General features: G+C 42.5%; 1 protein-coding gene across 3 annotated transcripts in view; it reads left to right on the forward strand.

Moving 5' to 3' along the window:
* Positions 1-20,367, forward strand: part of nrp1a (neuropilin 1a) — a 36,888-nt gene that overhangs the window by 11,704 nt on the left and 4,817 nt on the right. For 2 of the 3 annotated variants that reach the window (XM_061265829.1, XM_061265831.1), the window contains 10 exons: positions 130-311; positions 5,753-5,980; positions 6,773-6,928; positions 8,512-8,678; positions 12,904-13,059; positions 14,726-14,870; positions 16,962-17,293; positions 18,140-18,284; positions 19,808-19,918; positions 20,182-20,232. In XM_061265829.1, the coding sequence (XP_061121813.1) occupies positions 130-311; positions 5,753-5,980; positions 6,773-6,928; positions 8,512-8,678; positions 12,904-13,059; positions 14,726-14,870; positions 16,962-17,293; positions 18,140-18,284; positions 19,808-19,918; positions 20,182-20,232 (1,673 nt within the window). The remainder of the gene's footprint in view (positions 1-129; positions 312-5,752; positions 5,981-6,772; positions 6,929-8,511; positions 8,679-12,903; positions 13,060-14,725; positions 14,871-16,961; positions 17,294-18,139; positions 18,285-19,807; positions 19,919-20,181; positions 20,233-20,367) is intronic. The other variant, XM_061265830.1, reaches the window with a different exon arrangement.

Below are 20,367 nucleotides of genomic sequence, written 5' to 3' on the forward strand. Positions count from 1 at the left end.
ACATAGATGGCAAGACTAGCACTTTTTGTGTGTGTGTGTGTAGAATAGAATAAAATGATGACCACAAATATTTGCGACTAAATCATAAATGTGTTTAGCCATGTAACTCATGGTGGCTCTTTTTTTCAGGTATGACTACGTGGAAGTCCGAGACGGCGTGGATGAGAGCGGTCAGTTGGTGGGCAAGTACTGCGGCAAGATCGCCCCATCTCCCGTCGTCTCCGTCGGAAACCAGCTCTTCATTAAGTTTGTCTCCGACTACGAGACCCACGGAGCAGGCTTCTCCATACGATATGAGATCTTCAAAACGGGTAGGCAGAAGCAAAACATTGTCACTATTGTGAATTTATGATCATTTCAAGCTCCCAGAAATGTGAAGGATCTAGTAAGTCAGGTTGTTTGGATAAATGTTTCCACGGATTAAGACTAACTTGTAATTACGAAATGTGATATTCATGTGTGGGATCTCTGAGGCTGTCTTTGTAATTTCATGCTTTGTTGGTGATCAAGCAAGGCAGCAAAGCATCAAAATGACATGTTTGCAATATGGCATGCAATATGCTGCATTCCAAACCAATGATTCACATATGTTCCCCAACTGCTCTGCTATTTATTTTGTGTGAATGCATTATTAGATTTGTCTGAACTTGGTGTCTGCAAGAAAGTGTTTTTTTTTTCTTTTCGGTCAAGAAACTGCTAGCAATTATTTAAACCATTTTCAGGTTGGCTCTAGCTATTCATTTTCAATGCAGCTTCATTTTTATAGTCATGGAGTCTAAAGTCTATCTCAATTGACTTTGGGGCTAAATGGCGGCCTCCACCCTGTAGCGGTTGCCAGTCAATTGCAGGGTGGTGGTGAACGGGCCATCAAGTGGGAATCGATTCCATGCCAGCTGCACCAATGTCGGATGTCACTCTATTAGAGGCCATATTTTAGGAAACTAAAAAAAAAAAGTGCATATATGGGACTGAGTGATAAACATATTGGATACATGCTTCTCTATTTCCAAGAGGGAGGAGGCTTGAAACACATCTGCAAGTGACTACCACTTTCATTAATTACCCTTAGCAGACGTCTACGGGACGGCCCCCGTTGACCTCAAAGACATGATGAACGGTCGGCGAAGGTCCCCTCCTTCATTTTAATCTCAACATACGTGTGTGCAGCAACGCAGCTGGTGGAGCGTGGTTCCATTTACAAGATCAAAGTGACACTCCAGCCCACCAAATGGAAGCTCATCGGCGCTCGCACCGCCTGATCCCCCCCTTGATAGACCAGTTAAATCCACAACATTCTTCCTTTGATTAGTCTGGTATTTTCCAGTCCCATCTATTATCATAGATTTGAATTTGAAATGTGGAAGGGGCTTGGTGGTGAAAGTAATGTAGCATACTTAAAAAGCTGAGGACATACAAGGACTATTCCAGACATTTTTTTTTTCCCAATCTAATGAAACGGATTTGCTCCCAGTAGGTCGTACGATTGTTAAATCGACGTGACCAAATTAGCAATCCGTATTAAATATAAAAGACCAATTAAAAAAAAAAAAGATGGAAAAACAGCACCAACTGCCGATTCTGACGGGACCGCCCCCCATCTACGGAGGAGCTGTTATTTCTCAGTCGACCAAAAGCCTCATTATGCTATGAATAGACTCCATGTTTTGACTACTGCAGAGCAGGGAGCCAAGAATGAGGCCCTGAGATCAATTAAGTGTGCGGATTCTTTGACGGAGACAGAGAGCCAAGTCGAGCAAGGGATACAAAGCTAGCTGATTAGCGCCGTCTTATCAACAAGCAGAGTATTAGCTGGGAAAACATTGTGTTGGCAAACACATGTAACGTTAATGATGATGCGCAGATGATCTGATAATGAAGGAATTGCCAACTTGTGCGTGCCAGTGAAGAATGCGGGATGTTTATTACTCTATGATTAAAGGCTCAGCCATCACTTGATGTCAAGCTCCGAGACTGGCACCGCCTTTTGTCACGGTTTCATCGCAACCAAAGGTCACGCTGACATTAAACATACACTCAAAGTAAAATTATGTAAACACACTTCGTAGAGGATCACGTCCCAAAAATATTTACATGAGCTGGCTGGTGTACCTATTTCCACTAAAGACTACCGTATTTTCCACACTATAAGGCGCACCGGATTATAAGATGCACCTTCAATGAATGGCCCATATTTAAACTTTGTCCTTATATATACATTTGGCCCGCGGGCCGGACTTTGGACACGCCTGCTGTAGTGGATCAATATTGGTTCGTATATAAGGCGCACCTGATTATAAGGAGCACTGTCGGCTTTTGAGAAAATTGGAGGTTTTTAGGTGCGCCTCGTAGTGCGGAAAATACGGTAGGTAAATAAATGTACACAAATATCTGAAATATGCAAACATTGGTACTCCTGGCCTTCATCACGGGAGTCTGGCAAGTGTCTAATTGGAAAAAAAGCAGGTTGTTTTGCCGCACTCTACGGTCGGGTCCTCATCTGTCTCTCAGCCACTCCGATCCAATCCAACCATCTTAATTAGCATGGGCTATTTAGTTTATAGCTTGCAAATTGGCAGCCACACTCCACTGAAAATGGAGAGGAAGTGCCACAGGGTGTAGGAAGTGAAATAATCCTAGACTCACAAACAGAAATTAAGGTTAGGAGATTGTTTTGGGTTTTCTGATGGAATCGGCGGTGACTGAAAGCCGTTTCAAATATCATCAACACAGCATTTCGATAAAATGTTCAGCAAATGGTGTGATTTGACCGAAACAAAATATCTTTCATCGTCATAAATAATTGTTTTCCTCTTGTAGAAGACAAAGCCTTTTCGATACAATCTGCAAGTGTTTCTTAAATGTTAGCATGCTGGCTCGACATATGTTTTCCTTTAGCAGCTTGGCAGTTTGCATAGAGCCACATCAAGGCTGGCTGCGGGCCCATTCAAGTGGGCGAGGTGGCTTCGATACTGCCGTTGTGGACCACCCCTCCACTTCCCCCCTCACACACACCAACCACATTCAAGCTCATCATTACAATTACTCAGAAGCATGACTAAGTCTGCCGCAGGACCGTCTGACATGACTGCTATCTTTGAACAGAAAAATACCCTTTATTGCATTTTTTTTTTTTTTGCACCACAAACAGTCAAGGTGCTTTTTACTTGCACACACCTGTAAAAACACACTCAAGGTGTGTGTTGGTGTGTGTGGGGTGGGGCTCAGAAATTTAGCTTTCATGCCCAAGTGGCACAGGTCACATCTGGCACTGAGACATGCTGTCATCATACACACACAAGAACACACAAAGAGACGCTTGCTCATGGAAATATATATAAATATAGAAAAGACTGTTTGAGGGCAGTCAGGAGGAGACTGCAACATTTTACCTCAAACACAGTCATCCATTTGATTGGACCACGCGGGGGTGACATTGCAGACACTTGAAAGAATTTTAAACGCTCTGTCAGAATGAAAATATCTTTAAGCTCCGTCTGTTATTAGTTTTGATTAGCACGGCAGGCTGAAGGAGTACGAAAGGAGGATAGAAGTGAAACGGTTCCAGGAGGTCGGGGAGTACGACTAGAACATCAACAATTTAGCTGACTCTACCTTCTCCTATCGCTCTTGATGCTAATAACTTCTGACCGAGGAGCGTGAGTGATGAACTAATGGAAACTTTAAGTGAAAGACAGAAGCCTCATTTTTTACACTCTTTCCACTGTCCGACGACACGCTTTACAGCTTTGTGTAAACTAAACACAGACATAAGAAGGCACTGTGGAATGTTTTTTTTTTTCATGGTAGTGAAACAGGACATCTGGAACGGCGGAATTTCTCCCTTATAGAACATTGAGTTGATATAGATGCTCTTTATCTAAAAAGAACCTTGGACATGAAAATGTTACTCAAAACTTATAATTATTTGTAGCTAAATTCTTGGCGAGGCTAAAATCAAAGAAATATTATTTGACAGGCATATTTGGGCCAAATTGCAATAAAATGAGCCTGAGTGACATTTGTTTACTCCTCACACCAACACAGCAGGCTTATTTCAATGGTGGGCTCAAAGAATCCATTACTGCTCGCAATAAATATTGTAGCCATCCCGGTTGGATATTGTCACTCAGCATTATTTCTTTTCTCGCTGTCATAAAATGTAGTTTGCTTAAAAGCAATATTTGGACGACTGTGGCTGCTTTGTCTCAGATGCGATGACACATCTTAGTGTTCGTCTTGCTCGGCGATGAGCTCGGCCTGACTCAGTCCTCACAAATTCCCTTTCTGTTACTTATTTTGACCCTGCGGGTAAATCCCGCCAGGAGACATCGAAACATCTTGGGCGATAAAGCAAGCAGACGCTGAGTCAGTTGGGAGCAGGGAGCGTGTACTTGGCTGACAACAGGATATACATTTCCTGCAATGCTGCTTGTCATCATGGATCGCTGTTCTCATGGTCTGGGGACTGATGGTGTCGCAGGGAAGAGGTGCTTTCCTTTCCTTGGGGGAGGGGGCGGGGCATAAATGGTGTAAGCCAAAGAAAGAAAAGAAAATTTTGAGTCACAACTATTAAAGGAGTCTTTTTTTTTTACGTTGCTCTAGGCTGCCCCTGATGGTGTCTTTTTAAAATAAAATTTAATTCCTCTGTCAAGAGAAGACGGTCAATGAGATTTTCATGTTTTTCCCTTCATTCAACTGACATTTTTCGAGCTAAAGCAAACCAGGGGAATAACTAGTGACCCGATCCTTCTCCTCAAAGTATTCCCATTTCAAATATGTGCAAAAAGCTGTGAAATTATTATCATCCACTGTTTTCAAAGGGCACACTTTCACTTCTGCTCTAAATGTCAGCTTTCTAAAACGGTCCTTGTCCGGGTTTTCAACTTGAATTAAGAGCAAATGGAGATGGTTCTCCCTTTAATTTCTCCCCCCACAAGTAGACAGGTTAAAGCCCGCCGTGTATGATGGCTTGAATTTGCGGCCAAGCAAGATGCCTGAGTGTCAAAAGCAGTTTACAGCATTCAGCTACGACAAATGCAGCCTGGTGGTTTGCATCAGGCAGAAAGAAAAAAAAAAAGTCCTTGCAATTATGTTTTTGGTCAACCCCTTCTGCAGGCTGTCAGGCGAGCGGGAAAATGATGTTATCCCAGGCACATTTCTGCCACTAATAGCTCCAAATGATTGCTCAGGATGACATATGTGCTTATGTGAAGCAGGGTCATTGAGAATCTGCATTTGTAGAGAACTCTTCCGCACAAACTTATTCTGTCACTCTTTCAAAACTTTTCTGCGGCTGTCAGCGCCTTTTTTTTTTTTTTACTGGATTTTAATTTAATGCTAAAACAGGGATAATGCATTCATGCTAAGCCATTGACACTAAGCACTTTAAAGCGGGAGTAAATATTTTGACATGAAGCTTTGTCAAATGTTGGATTTGAGTTTCAATATTGATGAGGCTTATTTGTGATGAGTACCGTAATTTTCGGACTATAAGTCGCGTTTTTTTTCATAGTTTGGGTGGGGCGGGCGACTTATACTCAGGAGCGACTTATATACATATATATGTTTTTTTTCACTTTTTTGGGCATTTTATGGCTGGTGCGACTTATACTCCGGTGCGACTTATAGTCCGAAAATTACGGTATTTTGTTTTAGAAAATAACAACCGACATTTATACCATTGATGGCTATGTATGATTTATTTTTTTATTTTTTTTAAAAAGTTAAATCTCCTTCCTGTTCTTCCTTGCAGGTCCTGAATGTTCCAGGAACTTCACCTCCAATAGTGGTGTCATAAAATCACCGGGCTTTCCAGAAAAGTACCCCAACAACCTGGACTGTACTTTTATGATATTTGCCCCAAGGATGTCAGAAATGATCTTGGAGTTTGAGAGCTTTGAGTTGGAACCTGACCCAACGCCTCCAGCTGGCGTGTTCTGCCGTTATGATCGTCTGGAAATCTGGGATGGCTTTCCTGGAGGTGAGCGTTTCTCTTAGTCTCCCTCAGGAGACAATTAAAAAATAATAAAGAACAACATTTGTCGATTTCAATGCTAATTTTGTTGGATTGACTGGAAATTGGACATTTTGCCACTAGAGAGAGACAAACAAATGTTTTGTATTATTCTGAAGTCTCAGTTTCGGCTCAACATGACACATAAACAAGTCAATCTTGTCAGGGCAAAACCACCTCAGCTTGTCAAGTTATCACAGCACTGAAGTGTTTTTCTATGTGATAGACAGCCTTGGCTAACAGTAAACAGCTGGAGGATTTTTTTTCTTTTTTTTTCGAGCATCCTGAGGTGCCTGCTGGATCACTTCCTCACTAACATGCGTTTTTTTTGTGTCCAGCTCAGACTTGTCTAAAACCGCACATCTTGCGTTTGCGACCGGTTACAAAGATTAATCTGAGCCGTCACGGTGCGCTCCCTAAAATCCCCGGGGCCTGGCCTTTGACCTTTTATCCATCTGATAGACAGGGAGCGCCGTGTTTTGGGATGACAGCCAGCTGCAGGGAGGTTGTACTGACACTCGCCACTGATCACAGCATTAGTAATCACAGATAAGCCACAGGTCTCAGCACACCAACTCGAGTGCATTCTTACAAAGAAACATGGATCAGAGCGCATAGAGCAAGGTCGTTGCGTTTGTCAGCACCCCCCCCTGTGCCGCGGCTTTTTGTACCTGGCTCACTGACTTGATTTTGTGACATGACTTGCAAACTCCAGTCTAGCATTTGCCTGAATTTCCCCTCTTTTATTGTCCAATTTAGTTGGACCGTACATTGGACGGTATTGTGGACAAAACACACCCGGAAGAATCATCTCTTACACTGGCATCCTGGCGCTTACAATCAACACGGACAGCGCTATTGCCAAGGAGGGTTTTTCTGCCAACTTCACAGTCATTGAAAGGACCGTTCCAGAGGGTGAGTTGGCGTAAACACACTCGAGAAAAAAAAAAAAAAAAGAATCATCATCATGATTAGATGACATAAAGAAGAAACAGCACTGTTTTCTTTGTGGAATGTTTTACAAGTCCTAAATTAACACACAACATGCCTAGACGTGACCCAAAATGTAGATTCTCCATTTTGCAGACACACACACACAGACACACACGTCTGGTGTTTTAACATGCGGCATCGCAGTCACTGCGTTTGACCTCCTGACCCCATTGTACAAAAACGCTCCAACTAAACATTTCATTAAGAAAGACAGGGCAGCTAAGAGTCATAAATCTGCCCAGAGGCTAAAGACCACCCTTAACACATACATACAAAGTCTGCCTTTGACTAGCACGGGAGATGTCGGACATTCAACAAATCTACTAATCATCTCCAAAGGATTTAGTTTTACCCTAAGGGGGGAACCATAGATTACAAACATTAGAAGAAGTAAGGCATTGTGATGATGTCATTCTTTGCTGATTTACCCCCCCCCCCCTAAGATACTCGAGCTGTTTTTATCACAAATCTAAGCTCAGGTTGACTTTTTCATAATGATAAAATGGTAAAACAGCCGAGTTTATTAGCTGATGCGATGGACCAAGACAGTCCTCCCTTTTCTTTTTGAAATAGCTGCAAGTCATTGATGAAGTTGATAAGGTGTCAGCTCACATTTATCTTATTTCGGTGCCTTGTAGGCTGTGACAGCTCACCTGATCAGGTTGTGCCGGTGGTTACAAACAAGCGGCTCTTTGTGTTTCTCAAAGTCACGACTTAACGGATGAAATGTCAGTTTGACAAGACCAGACAGGGAAAAGCGGAGCGTTTGTCTTTTTTTTTTTTTTTTACTCGCTCGTCAGGAGTGAGATGCCAACATGCATGATCGCATTTCTTTTTTAAGGAAGTTTCGAAAGAAAGAATAGTGACCCATGGACCATCCTCTGTTTTGGCTGGCCATTACAATGGCGCCGCCTGTTGAGGTGTCAGCATGTCTGACCTCCCGGGGTTAGCTGAGTCGACCGCAACCTGACCCGGCTGGATCCGTAACCTCCAGGTTTGGTATGTCCGGAAAGGGCTGCCCCATGTCAACACAAAACAACATCAACCATCTCTTGACACGCTCGCCGGGTCGTTTTGATTGCGATTTACAACCCCGAGATACAGATCGTAAATTCACCTAAACTCTCCCAAGAGACCAAGTCAAAACTAAATAATGGCATGTTAAAAGAAAGTCCCATAGATGAGGGAAGCAGATTCAGTCCCAAGTGGAAAAAAAAAAGACAAACTTAGCCTGGACTGAATATTTTACGGTGACATTTTTACTTCCTAATGCAGAACACTTCCAACCTGAAGCAAAGAATGAAAACAGAAAGGATTTAGTGAAGCATGTGAAGTTCTTTTCTGGACATCAAGCACTGAGTGCTTGTTATGTGGCATCCTCCTCCCGAGAGATGAGCTCTGAAACTAGGAGACAGTGAAAACAGATGCTCCATCTATTGTGCAGCAGCCAGCACAGCGCTACAGTCTCTCGCCTTCTCATCATTTTGTCAACCTTCCTTTCTCAGACTTTGATTGCGGTGACCCGTTGGGAATGGAATCTGGTGAGATAACATCCGACCAAATCGTGGCCTCATCCCAGTACAACCCTAGCTGGTCCTCTGAGCGTTCCAGACTCAACTACTATGAGAACGCGTGGACCCCCGAGCAGGACTCAAACAAGGAGTGGATACAGGTAACAAAAGACATCATTAAGAACTACAAATTATTCGACACACCATATTGGATAGAAGCTTTTCCCAGCTTTGTAAGGGAATAAATCGAGGAGCCCAAGTGACAGCACAAGCACCTTCAGTGACTGAGCCAGACCACTACCTAGATGCAAATGGGGCGTGTTTGATTTATGATCCAAAGTACCTTCGGGCCTTGTAAATTCCCAGACTGTTTTTCTTTTCCTTCCATTTTTTTTTCTCCAACTCTCTCTGCTTCAATGCTGAAAAGTTTGGCCCCAACATATTCCTGAGGGGATGAATAATAGAGCCGACCGCAAGGCAAATATTTACTTGCCGAGAGTTATAAGCAAGCCTTTCTTTTATTATTGTAGTGAAAATATTGTCTTGGGATCCCTTGGTGCTCCTTCAAACTAATTTAATCAGTGAGAGAATGTTTGTGTGTCGGTGCTGTGTTCTCCCATACATGCTTTTTTTTTTTTTTGTTGGGTACGTTTGGATTTATGGGTGACTGAGCAGGTCTGGAAGGGCCCCACGCTCTCTTGTGGAAGAACACAGCATGAGCTTGAGTGGACCTGGAAGCAAAAATACTTTCTAGTTTCAGCCGCAACTGTTGTTACATTTTCTTCCCACGCTAAAATTCGGTCCAGGAATATTCGTCTCCGGCCGATGTTTCTCGAATACTTCGTCCCAACGTGGCTCCTTTCCAGCCGAAAGACCTCCGCAACGATTTGTTGTCACTCAAGACTCCCCTTGTTATACAGTATCGATCCTATCGAAAATTTGATTTGGCAGTAAAATGTGGATTTTAAAATGGATGCGCTCTAATGGTCTGGCTCGATTCTCCAATACTAATCGGATCAAAATCCTTCTAATGTCAAAGCAAACCAAAGAGCCAAGTCTGTGGTTACCATGTAATTTATGCCGTCTGAGGAGCGTGTACACTTGTGACGGGCACTTTGAGCACGAGCCCAATTATCACAAGTGGTATTAAAAGACTGGAATTTGTCATTCCGCTTTCATTAAGTCGGTCTGCGTCTACGTAACAAGCTCAGGTCCTCTGGCGGCACGTACAAATCATCTCAGTGTACCGTGAGATGCATCACGACCATTCATTATTTATTTCGTTATCATTCTCTGGCTGGAGTTTGTGGAAAACTGTTTTATAATTCATGACAGGTGACCTTTTGGTTCCTGGACATTTCTTTTGCCTACTTTTGCTTGTTGTCATTAGTGATGATGATGTTGAAGTTGTTGGGCTTTTTTTTTTTTTGAAACCCTGAAAGAATCTTGGCCACCCAATGTCCCCTCCACCCCACCCCCAATCCAAATCCTAGCTCCGCTAGTGGATGAAGGTGCTAATCCTTTAAAACAAGCCTTTCTGTTTTTTTGTTTGTGCTCACTCTCTACCTCTCTCCTTCACTCATCAACTCACTCCTTCCTCATGGAAATTCAGGTCTGCAGAGGAGCATGAAGGTGGGAGATTTGTGCATATTATCCTCCTGTATGTGCCACTGTGTTCTTTGAAGCCTAAGAGGATGAACAGCAGGAGCCTCTGCAGCAGGTTGAAATGAAAATAAATTAGCCCGTACCCAGGACTTAGAGCCTGATCATCGGCTTTATGAAGTCAGGATAGCGCCAGAAGGAAAACTTGATTAACACTTAGTATTGTCAAGAAAACACCTGCATTTGCACATTGTGGATCAGAACACGGTGGCCCGGGAACTAAGGGTTCCTCGGGGACCGTAATGGGGGAAATTACTAAGGAGCTGGAAGCATATTAGACAGAAAGGATCTGATGGCCGCAAAGAGTCACTGGAGTGTCTGAATGATTCAATGAAAGCTGGAGCAGGTCGCTGTCAGGCAGCTACCATTGATTGCATGCACACACAACATGAATAATTAACGCCGTCTTGGAGAGAGCCCAACTGTCGATACTTAAAAGCCTTTTTATTGAACAACTCACAATGGCATCATTATATACACCAGCATGCGCCATACAGTAAGTCAGCTTTTTATACTTTATGAGTCACATTAATAATTTATCATAGTTCCCGCTATTGACTGCAATGTTTATTCTATTCTTATTGGTATTTGTTTATTTTTTAACTGATTGGAGATAATACCAAGCTCATAATTAGTGTCATGGATCTCGAAACGGGGCATTGCCGGACATGACGTAAAGCTCCAGGTTGCCTTTGTTTCCTGTCCAATGACCGTGTCATTGTTTCATAAACATGACTCAGACTTGTAGTCATTCATGGACATGTGTCATGAATGGTGAAAACAATGGAGGAGTAAGTATCATGATTTGTTTCTTGGTATGTTTGTTTTCCTGTATCCCGTCTTCGTTAAGTGACTATTGTAGTAAACGGGAGTCAAAATTTAATTATAGTCAGAATACTCAAAAAGAAGCAGACCGGCTGCTCAAAGCTCATTAAAAAGTATGACTGAAGCAAAACGTGCTGTCTCACCCCCCCAAAAAAAATCTTATTATCACAAAAAATGATTATGACTATTTAGGTCAACCCAGAGCAATAATTTCAATCCAATAGAAGGTCACACTTTTGTATTTGAACCTTCAAAAGCCATAAAGTAGTTCCAGAATTTACGTTCTTTCGATGTCTACCAGCTGGTTTTTCCTCTCGTTCCCATTTCTCACGTTGTTTTCAGTAGGTTCTAAATCTCACATATTCACCCAGCATTCCCATCACGAATGTTCCCCAACATCGAAAAGGAGGCTTTTTAAAAAAGTATTTGACATTTTCTTTCCCCACAGCGCAGACTGCTGCCTTTTTGGCAGCTCAATTATAAGTCAATCAAGCATAGAAAGATATATTGTCAGAGAATTTTTTATTTTTTTTTCCTAACGCCCATTTTAGCAGTTTTCATGCTGCATTCACGCAACAGTGACTATGCTTAGTGTAAAATATATATCATGTAGCTTGAGTAATAGCTCGACTTTGCACTCCCACAACTGCCAGCCCTGTTGACGTATAATTTTACAATTATTGCTTCAAAACATCCACCACCACAAAAAAAAAAAATACGTGATCTGGATTAAAACTATTTTTGGATTTACTTGCACCCACATGTGAAATGAGTCATTTACGAGCGTGATTCAGCCTTTCGGCCGTGCACTTCAAGTCATCGCCGAATCTTAATTACGACATCAGTCTCTGCATAAATATCACTTTGCACCGTTCACAAGCTGCCGTCAGAACTTACACTCATTGTTATTTCAGTGCGTTTGTTGTTACTGTGGCCTCTGGGCTGTGGAATGCAAGCACCCAGGCAGGCAGTCTTCTCTCCTCTTGACCCATGTAACCTTGGTCTGTTAGCGCAACCACTACCTTGTTGTTGTTCCCCTAACAAGCAGCCATTAATAAATCATGCTTTGCCCATTATCCGGGCCCCTACTGTCTGCCAGTCTATATGAAAGTGATCCACCCTAGACCTCATTCTGTCTACCTTCCACATCTTCTCGGTCTTCTCAAAGCATTCCCAAACGTACTGCTCAGCTTTTTTATTAGCATCTGAATGCAATTACTCTTTGTTAATATCTGGTCGGCCAATCAAAGTAGAGTTGGAGCTTGTTTCTTTATATGGCATATACTTAAAAAAACATTTCAGTTTGCACATCAGTGCCACTCCGGTTTTTGGGTTTAAGGGGTCATGCCCTTAGATGTTTCTCTATTTTATTCATGGGCTAGTGGATTAGCTCTTGCTTGAAAAAGCCGCAATTCTACTATAAGCTTAGAATATTATATGTAGCAAGATCTTTAAAAATATGAATGTTCTTGCCACGAAAACAGATGCCAAGTGACTTCTATAAGGGTTTGTGTGGTCTTCCTTTCCTGAAAGTCATGGTCATGGTTGTGATCATGCCTGATGGTTGGCAGACACACACTTGGATTCTTTTTTTAAGTCTGAGGCAGGCCAATTACTAACTTTGCTGAGCATCAGCTCCGAAAACGTAAACATGTGACAAAGATAGAAAGAACAGACATCCACCCACCCACACAAAATGTAGACTTACCCCATCAGCTAGTTATACTTTATAAAGACTATCTTATGTTCTCTAATTCTTATTGGTCACTTTGGATTTGATCTGATTGCGCAACTGTGTTTCCTGCTAAAAAAAAATAATAATAATCCAATTAGTGCCATCCACATCAGGAAATGAAGTTGTCATCCATTAAAGGATTTTCTGTTTGTTCTGATTCTCAGGTGGACCTCGGGTTCCTACGATTTGTCTCAGCCATCGGTACACAGGGTGCAGTTTCCCAGGAGACCCACAGGACTTATTTTGTCAAGTCCTACAAAGTCGACGTCAGTTCAAATGGAGAAGACTGGATCACGCTCAAGGAAGGCTCGAAACAAAAGGTTGCTCAAATTTATTAGGCCCTTTTTTTTTTATATGAGCAATAATGTCCTCTAGCATTTTCCAGATGTCAACAGTCCAATAATAGCATTGCATCATAAATGTTTTTGGTGATTTCTCTGCAATGGCCAAGTCACAGCAACATTTGGAATATCCCATCTCAAGAAGACCAGCTGATTTGAATTATGGTTTGCTGCATGTTGCCTTTCAATACCACAAAATGGGAAATACCCTGTCATGTATGCTCTAACATGCAATTATGCACTCTGCTCAGCGTGGTCACGTAGCCACGTGCGTGTGCGTAAGCGGTCATCTTTTACTGAGGGTGCTCGCAGTAACCGTCGATTTTCCAAGGAATCTCGTTTTTCTTTGTCTCTTGTAAAAGATACAAGCAGTGACAAAAGGCTTGACAAACAACATTTTAGTGGAATGCTTGTTGAGGATGTCATGTTTGAGCAGCTGCTAGAGAAGAGGAAGGGCGGAATGGTATGCTTGACCGGAGTCTGGCTTCCATTGATTGCTGATCAGCCGGTCAAACAGTTTTTTTTTTTTTTCCATCTGGATGCAACCAGCAAAGTGGGTGTCCTTAGGGTCAGCGAGGCATGTTTGACGTGTAAATACTTTTGAAAGACTGTGGAAGCGACACTTTCTCACTAGCAACCATCAGGTTTGTGCACACACACCACTGAGTTTACTTCCTTTTTTTGTCCTCTCTTAAGTACTCTGACCCTTGTGTGTAAAGTGCTGGTTGCAAGGTGCCACAGTAAGACTCAACCAACCCCCCCCCCCCCCCCCCCCCCCCCAACTCTAAAGTGCTTCTGGACAGAATGGGCACCATTTACTGCTTGCTGAGTTTGCAGTTTTGCTCTGTAGAAAAAGCAACTTTACACTTAGCAAGGGGAAGACTGATGACATTTAGACTGAGTTGTTTCGTTGCGAGTCCTTTCCTGGCATGTTTAGAAGTAGACTGCGTGTGATAATGACCCTTGCATAGGTCAAGTATTTTTCAGTGTATTTTTTTATCTATCCACCTTGCTCGTCTCTGCTTCTCTATAAGTTCAGGAGGTTAGTGGATTGTATGGTCACTGGTAATATTCAATTACCCAGAATGAACTCTTTGGATGGGTGGTCAGGCTTCATAAATGCCGCTAGTAAACTCGGTGAATACCCCAAGGCACTACTCTGACATCAGCTGTGCCATTCCTGACCTTTGAACGAGACACTGCAGTAAAACATTCACAAAACTGGAGTTGGAGGACAGAAAAAGGGACATCTTGGGTCAATTGTGTCCAGATAGTGTTGCGGATACTTCCTCGGGTTTCACAGGCCGTAGCCCACATGTGGTGCGCAGGAGACGGGGGAAACTATTTATGAGCCGCCAAAGTTCAGGCCAAAATCTTTTGGGGGTCATGTAGATTTTCACTTACTAGTTGAATATTATTGTCATCAGATTCAATATGTAACAATTTTATGTCAGACATATTAAGGTATCCAAATTTTCGTTCCTTTCACTCACCTGTTTTTCTTAAATATTACTAATATTAAAAAATATATATATATATAATAATAATAATAATATTTTATTTGTTATATTTTATTTATAATATTAGATTTTTTAAAGTATTCCAAATGCAGGAAATGATTTTCCTCCCTTTTTCTGACTCTCAGGTTTTCCAAGGTAACACCAATCCAACAGACATTGCCAAGACGATGTTACCCAAACCCACTCTGACGCGCTTCATCCGCATCCGTCCCGTTACCTGGGAAACAGGCATCGCACTGCGCTTTGAAGTGTATGGATGTAAGATATCGGGTGAGTACACAGCCGAGGCATTCGTGACCGACCCGCATGCAAACACGCTTTTCTGTTGCACTAAAAATATCATTGTTGTCATTTATATTTGAAATTTCACCAATACGGAAAGGTACGATAGGTTGGTGAAGTAGTAGTCGTTGTGAGATTAGCTATTCATGTTATCTTGTTTTTAGATGTAGCTCATAAAATATAAATGGTGCTAACAGCTGGCAGACAGAGAGGGGGGGGTTATATGCTCCGATTCCTCCTGTTGAGCTGGTCTTGGCTTTCTTTTTAGCTAGTCTTTTATTTTATTTTTTTGCAGAGCTTTGATTTTGGCCAGAACTCTTTTTGTGTTGGCCTTTTTTTTTTTCTGTTCACACGCACATCTGCTTAGGACTTTGTGAGAATATGCGGTCATTGGCACTTGAGGCTTATTAAAAACCGTTTTCCCCGTTTTCAGTTACAGGTATCTCGGCTAAAAGTAGGTTTAGGATTCACTATATATTGATCTAAGAAACACGAGTGGCTGTTTGTATGATTGCAGAGGGCATCGTGGGTATATCAGTGTTGCAGCTGCGTTGTGTGTTTTTCGGGAATACAACCAAACCAGAGCAGAGCGGGGTAAACACATCACAGGACTGAAGTCACCACAGGGCCTCTGACATGACGTCAGCACACCTCTGGGTGCTCAGAAGACACTGCCAGCTCGACTGCATTAGTACAGCACATGTGGCGGGATAGGAGCTGGAAGGCTCTTGTGGCCTGTATACAACTATGACTCACTCTTTTTTTTATTTGAGGTTAACAATTTCTGATAGCGGAACAGGAACTAAAAATATAAAGTGTTGTGGTACGCTGAGCTTGTTAATGCATCCTTAGTTTTTTATGAGAAGTATCGGAACAACTATATGGTTTTTATTAGAGAAACAATTCAAACATCAGAAGTGGTCGAGGCTTATCATAAATTATTTCTAGTCATTAATATCAAGAATCTCCGCCCACAGTTTATAAATATAGCCTATGTGATGAACCACTGAGGCTCCACCCGAGCCCAAAATACAAAACATGAAGCTGTGGATGTCCAGCTGGGCTAACTGTTTGTTCCTCTGGGTGTGCCAGTATTTTACCCGTTCATCTAAACAACTCCAGAAGCCCTGACAAATATGAATAAAATCATACTTATAGTACACACTTATTCTAGCTGAGATTATTTGCAATGATTGCTGAATTTCTATGGAGACCTTTTTGAGCACATTTCTACCAACAGATTACAGAATTTGAGATTTCTCTCACGGGTCTTACATAGGAGTTGCTTTAAGATGACCAGAGAAAGTCTGAATGAAGCCTTGTTCTCCAAATCTTACGCTGGCTACTTAGTTGTGCTGCAACACAGTGGACACTTTGTCTCTTGCTGACACAGAAAATATATAATAATGTGTGGATGTATTCCTCTGTGCTCACAAGTGGCCTCAACTTCGGCATCTGGGAATATGCTGGAGGTCAAACGCATGTAGGAGGAGGGGCTTTTTATTACAACAAGCTGCTAAGTGTATTCTTCTTTGTGTCATGTAGATGGGAACGGTGTTATTGCCTGTGTCACATGAGAACAGGAATGCATTTAGTAAAAAAAATGCGCCATTCATAATAGGTCACTCTGTGCCATTATAAGTATAAATTTGAAAAGTTGACCAAAGTTGGTAATCAGTTGTTTGCATAAAATTAAATATACAGTATAAATATGTCAACAAGAAAAGGATGAGCGGATAAAAGAGCCCAGCAGATGTCTGCACCTGTGGAGCAGAAGGTAGATGAGTGCAGCAGCGGATGAAACAAAGTGTTTTTTTGTTTTTTTTATGTGTGAGATTAAATACACGTCTGTTGAGGAAGAAGGAGGCGAGAAATGAAAAGAAAGAGCGCCTCCAGAATGCAGGAAATGGAAGCACCAGTTGAGTGGAGGCTTTTAATTGGCTGCCTGGAGACAAGTGCCTCGGGCTGGAAAAAAAAATTGGAATGCATGAGATATGTAGGCAGGGAAGAGAATAGCATCACAATGAGTGACAACCACTGCATAAAGCTCAACTGTGCCTATTTGTTTTTCTCTCTTAGAGTACCCATGCTCGGGCATGCTTGGCATGGTATCGGGCTTGATCACCGACAACCAAATCACCGCATCGTCACACACGGACCGGAGCTGGGTCCCAGACAACGCCCGTCTGCTGACCAGCCGGACAGGTTGGACCCTGCTGCCTCAGCCCCAGCCTTTCACCAGGGAATGGTTACAGGTGGATCTGGGGGAAGAGAAAGTGGTCAAGGGATTGATCATTCAGGGAGGAAAGCACCGTGAGAACAAGGTCTTCATGAAGAAGTTCCGCCTTGGCCACAGCAATAATGGGTCTGAGTGGAGGATGGTTCTGGACACCAACGGAAACAAACCAAAGGTGAACATGAGTTACCGTATTTTCCTATGTATACCATGTATACAAGGCAGCTTGCAGAAAAATAAATAAATAGAAATAAAAATAGAATTAAGAATAAATGAAATGAATGAAATAAATAAAATAAATGAAATAAGTCAAATAAATAATTAAAATAAGAAATAATTAGTCCTTTCGGCTGCAGTTCCAATCCAAATCCTACTTTGAAGGGCATTGTGTTTGTTCACCAAGCTCATTAGTCCTAATTAAAATGAATGTACTGTTTCCCAGCTTTGTAAGTCTCTCTCGAGTCAATGCGAGCAAGTTTCTGTCATGACTTGAATCAATTGAGGATCAGCACCAAGAGTTATTCCCACTGCTCTTTCCTTTTAGTATTCCGTACGACTCACAGTTCAACTCTTGCAATGGATGCAAGAAACTTCACCTGAAGAGAGGTTGAAGGGAGAGGGGAGGAGGGGGGAGGCACAAAGGGTGGAAAGAATATCCATCATACTGTAGAAACTTAAATGTATTCTCCAGCATGTACCTACATATACAGTACCGTATTTTCCACTCTATAAGGCGCATCTAAAAACCTCCAATTCTCTCAAAAGCCGACAGTGTGCCTTATAATCAGGTGCGCCTTATACATGGACCAATATTGAGCCACTACAGTAGGGGTGTTCAAAGTCCAGCCCGCGGGCCAAATGTGTATATCTTATATATGGACAGTTTTAAAATGGGCCATTCATTGAAGGTACGCCTTATAATCTGGTGCGCCTTATAGTGCAGAAAATACAGTACATTAAGAACAAAAAAGTCAAAAAAGCCACCTTCTGTTTATTTCTTATTTTCATTTTCCTCTGTCAGCTTTTCGAAGGAAACAGCAACTACGACACACCCGAGTTGAGGACGGTGGAACCACTACTAACCCGCTTCATCCGAATCTACCCGGAGAGGGCGACCGCGACTGGAATGGGCCTTCGACTTGAGCTCCTGGGCTGTGATATTGAAGGTAAACAATCCATCAAATTACAGTCAGCAGTATCACTTTTATCCAAGCGAAAAAAATATATTCAGCCGTGGTGATGACTTCTCTAAAAGCAGTAATGGCATTGCCACCAATAGCGGTAAAGTGCCATTGACAGTGAAACCTTTTTCCCACTCATGCTAATGACGTTTCCAGCTGTGCTAAGGTTTCTCGGTAATGATGCGTTCACTCATCGTGACCTTATCTTTCCCATCTACGCTCAACGAGTAGCATGGATGCACTTATGACCTGTGTGTTATTTCGCATATTTCGAGTAGATGTCGAAATACACACAGGTGAGCACATCTATCATCCAAACCGATAGCGTGACCGTGAGTGGCTTCATGGTTGCAACAATCTGAGTTATTTAAAGGTGTGCATGAAGGCTTGGTATTGTTGATCTCACAGCTGTGCAGTTGCTGTTCCGTATTCCCACAAGGGACACTTGTGTTGTCTCCCACTTTCATCAAATCTGCCCCCATTGCTCGTCACTTCTTGTGGGGGGGCGGTCGGATAGATGCCCACCTGGTCCAGCTGGATTATAACAGCCTGGCGTCCATCAAATTACGCAAGCTCCTGTGCGTTCTTTGTTCTTTCCGAGGGCCCCACACATTATCTTTAAAATTAGCTTTTTTTTTTTTTACTCTCCAAGCTGATAGCACAGCAACAGCTTAGCAATATAAGAATGCGAAGCAGGCTAGGCCTAAGTGGATTTACATATTGAATTTCAGGGCTGCCCATTTTGTTATAAGCCTCATTGACTCCCAACAGCAGCTTTAGTCAGATGATAATGCTTGTTTTCAGTTTTAATGCCAAACACACACAAACACGGGAACACACGTGCACACACGCAAACATAATGTTGGCCAAAGCAGACATGTACACACTATAGCATAAATACACCGGTGCAGTTTGTGTGTATGTGTGCATGGACACACACACACAGCCCACAAGCGGCCGAGCTAAATCCTCATTTCAGTGAGAGGCTCCCCTGATGCAGCAGTGACCCCATTTCCGACCTTCTCCACCCTGAATCTGACAGGGGCTGGTCTGCCTCATATTTCATCCAACTGAAGAAGAGCATGCACACACGACACACATGCGTGGAATTTACTTCAATTTATCTAAGTCTGTCTTTATCTATACATCCCATCTTTTCTCCTATTCCTCTTTCCTCCCTCTGTAATAGTGAGACCCATTCATTACATTATATGTGTGTCTACACTGTCGCCGGAATGGGGACACACACATGGCGGATGGGTTGTGTAGAAAAGAAGCAAGAACGGATTTGCAGTCTTACCCACAAGCAAGTGTCACGGGATCATAATGACAAGCCAGTGTGGCCGTGTCAATAACCATCCGAAAGCCTGTTCAAAGTTTTGAACTCGGACTTTGATTTAACACTATTTATAAATACCTTTACAAAGGTAGATGTAAAAAAAAATAGCAAAAGGGGGTAAAAAAAAAACATGAAACATAAAATCAATGTTGTATTTTGTTTGCCACAGCTCCCACGGTCCCCCCTTCCACGACCCTTCCGACCTCGTCGGCGTCAGACGAATGCGACGACGACCAAGCAAACTGCCACAGCGGCACAGGTGATGACTACGATAACACAGGTGCTAACTTCGCCCACATGAGTCTGCAACTAACCCCTCCCTCTCCACCCCCCCCCCACCTCATTCATTCAAAGCCCCATTTCCTGCTCGCTTTAGCAGCCCTGACACACATGCATGCACCCATTTGCCTTCTTCCAACTCTAACAGTAACTCCCACCTCAATCATTCTTTGTTCCTCCTCGATGCAAAATATCTATCGTTCACCTTTCCTCAAGTCCTTTAACCACTTAATTTCTCGCTAACCCAGTCATTTCTTATTGCAGGTAGTACAACAATGCCAGAAACCACAACGGCTGCAGCCGATCTCGTCCCAGGTTAGTTCCTAATCGCTACGGATTCCGTGATTTAACACCGAATATATTTCCCGCTGATTGTGTTTTGCCACCATGGGCAAATATTTACCTACTCATGGTTGGTTTTGCATTCCGTTTTATCGTGCCTCATAAAAT

Source organism: Syngnathus typhle, linkage group LG19 (assembly GCF_033458585.1).
Source record: "Syngnathus typhle isolate RoL2023-S1 ecotype Sweden linkage group LG19, RoL_Styp_1.0, whole genome shotgun sequence".
Taxonomy (NCBI): domain Eukaryota; kingdom Metazoa; phylum Chordata; class Actinopteri; order Syngnathiformes; family Syngnathidae; genus Syngnathus; species Syngnathus typhle.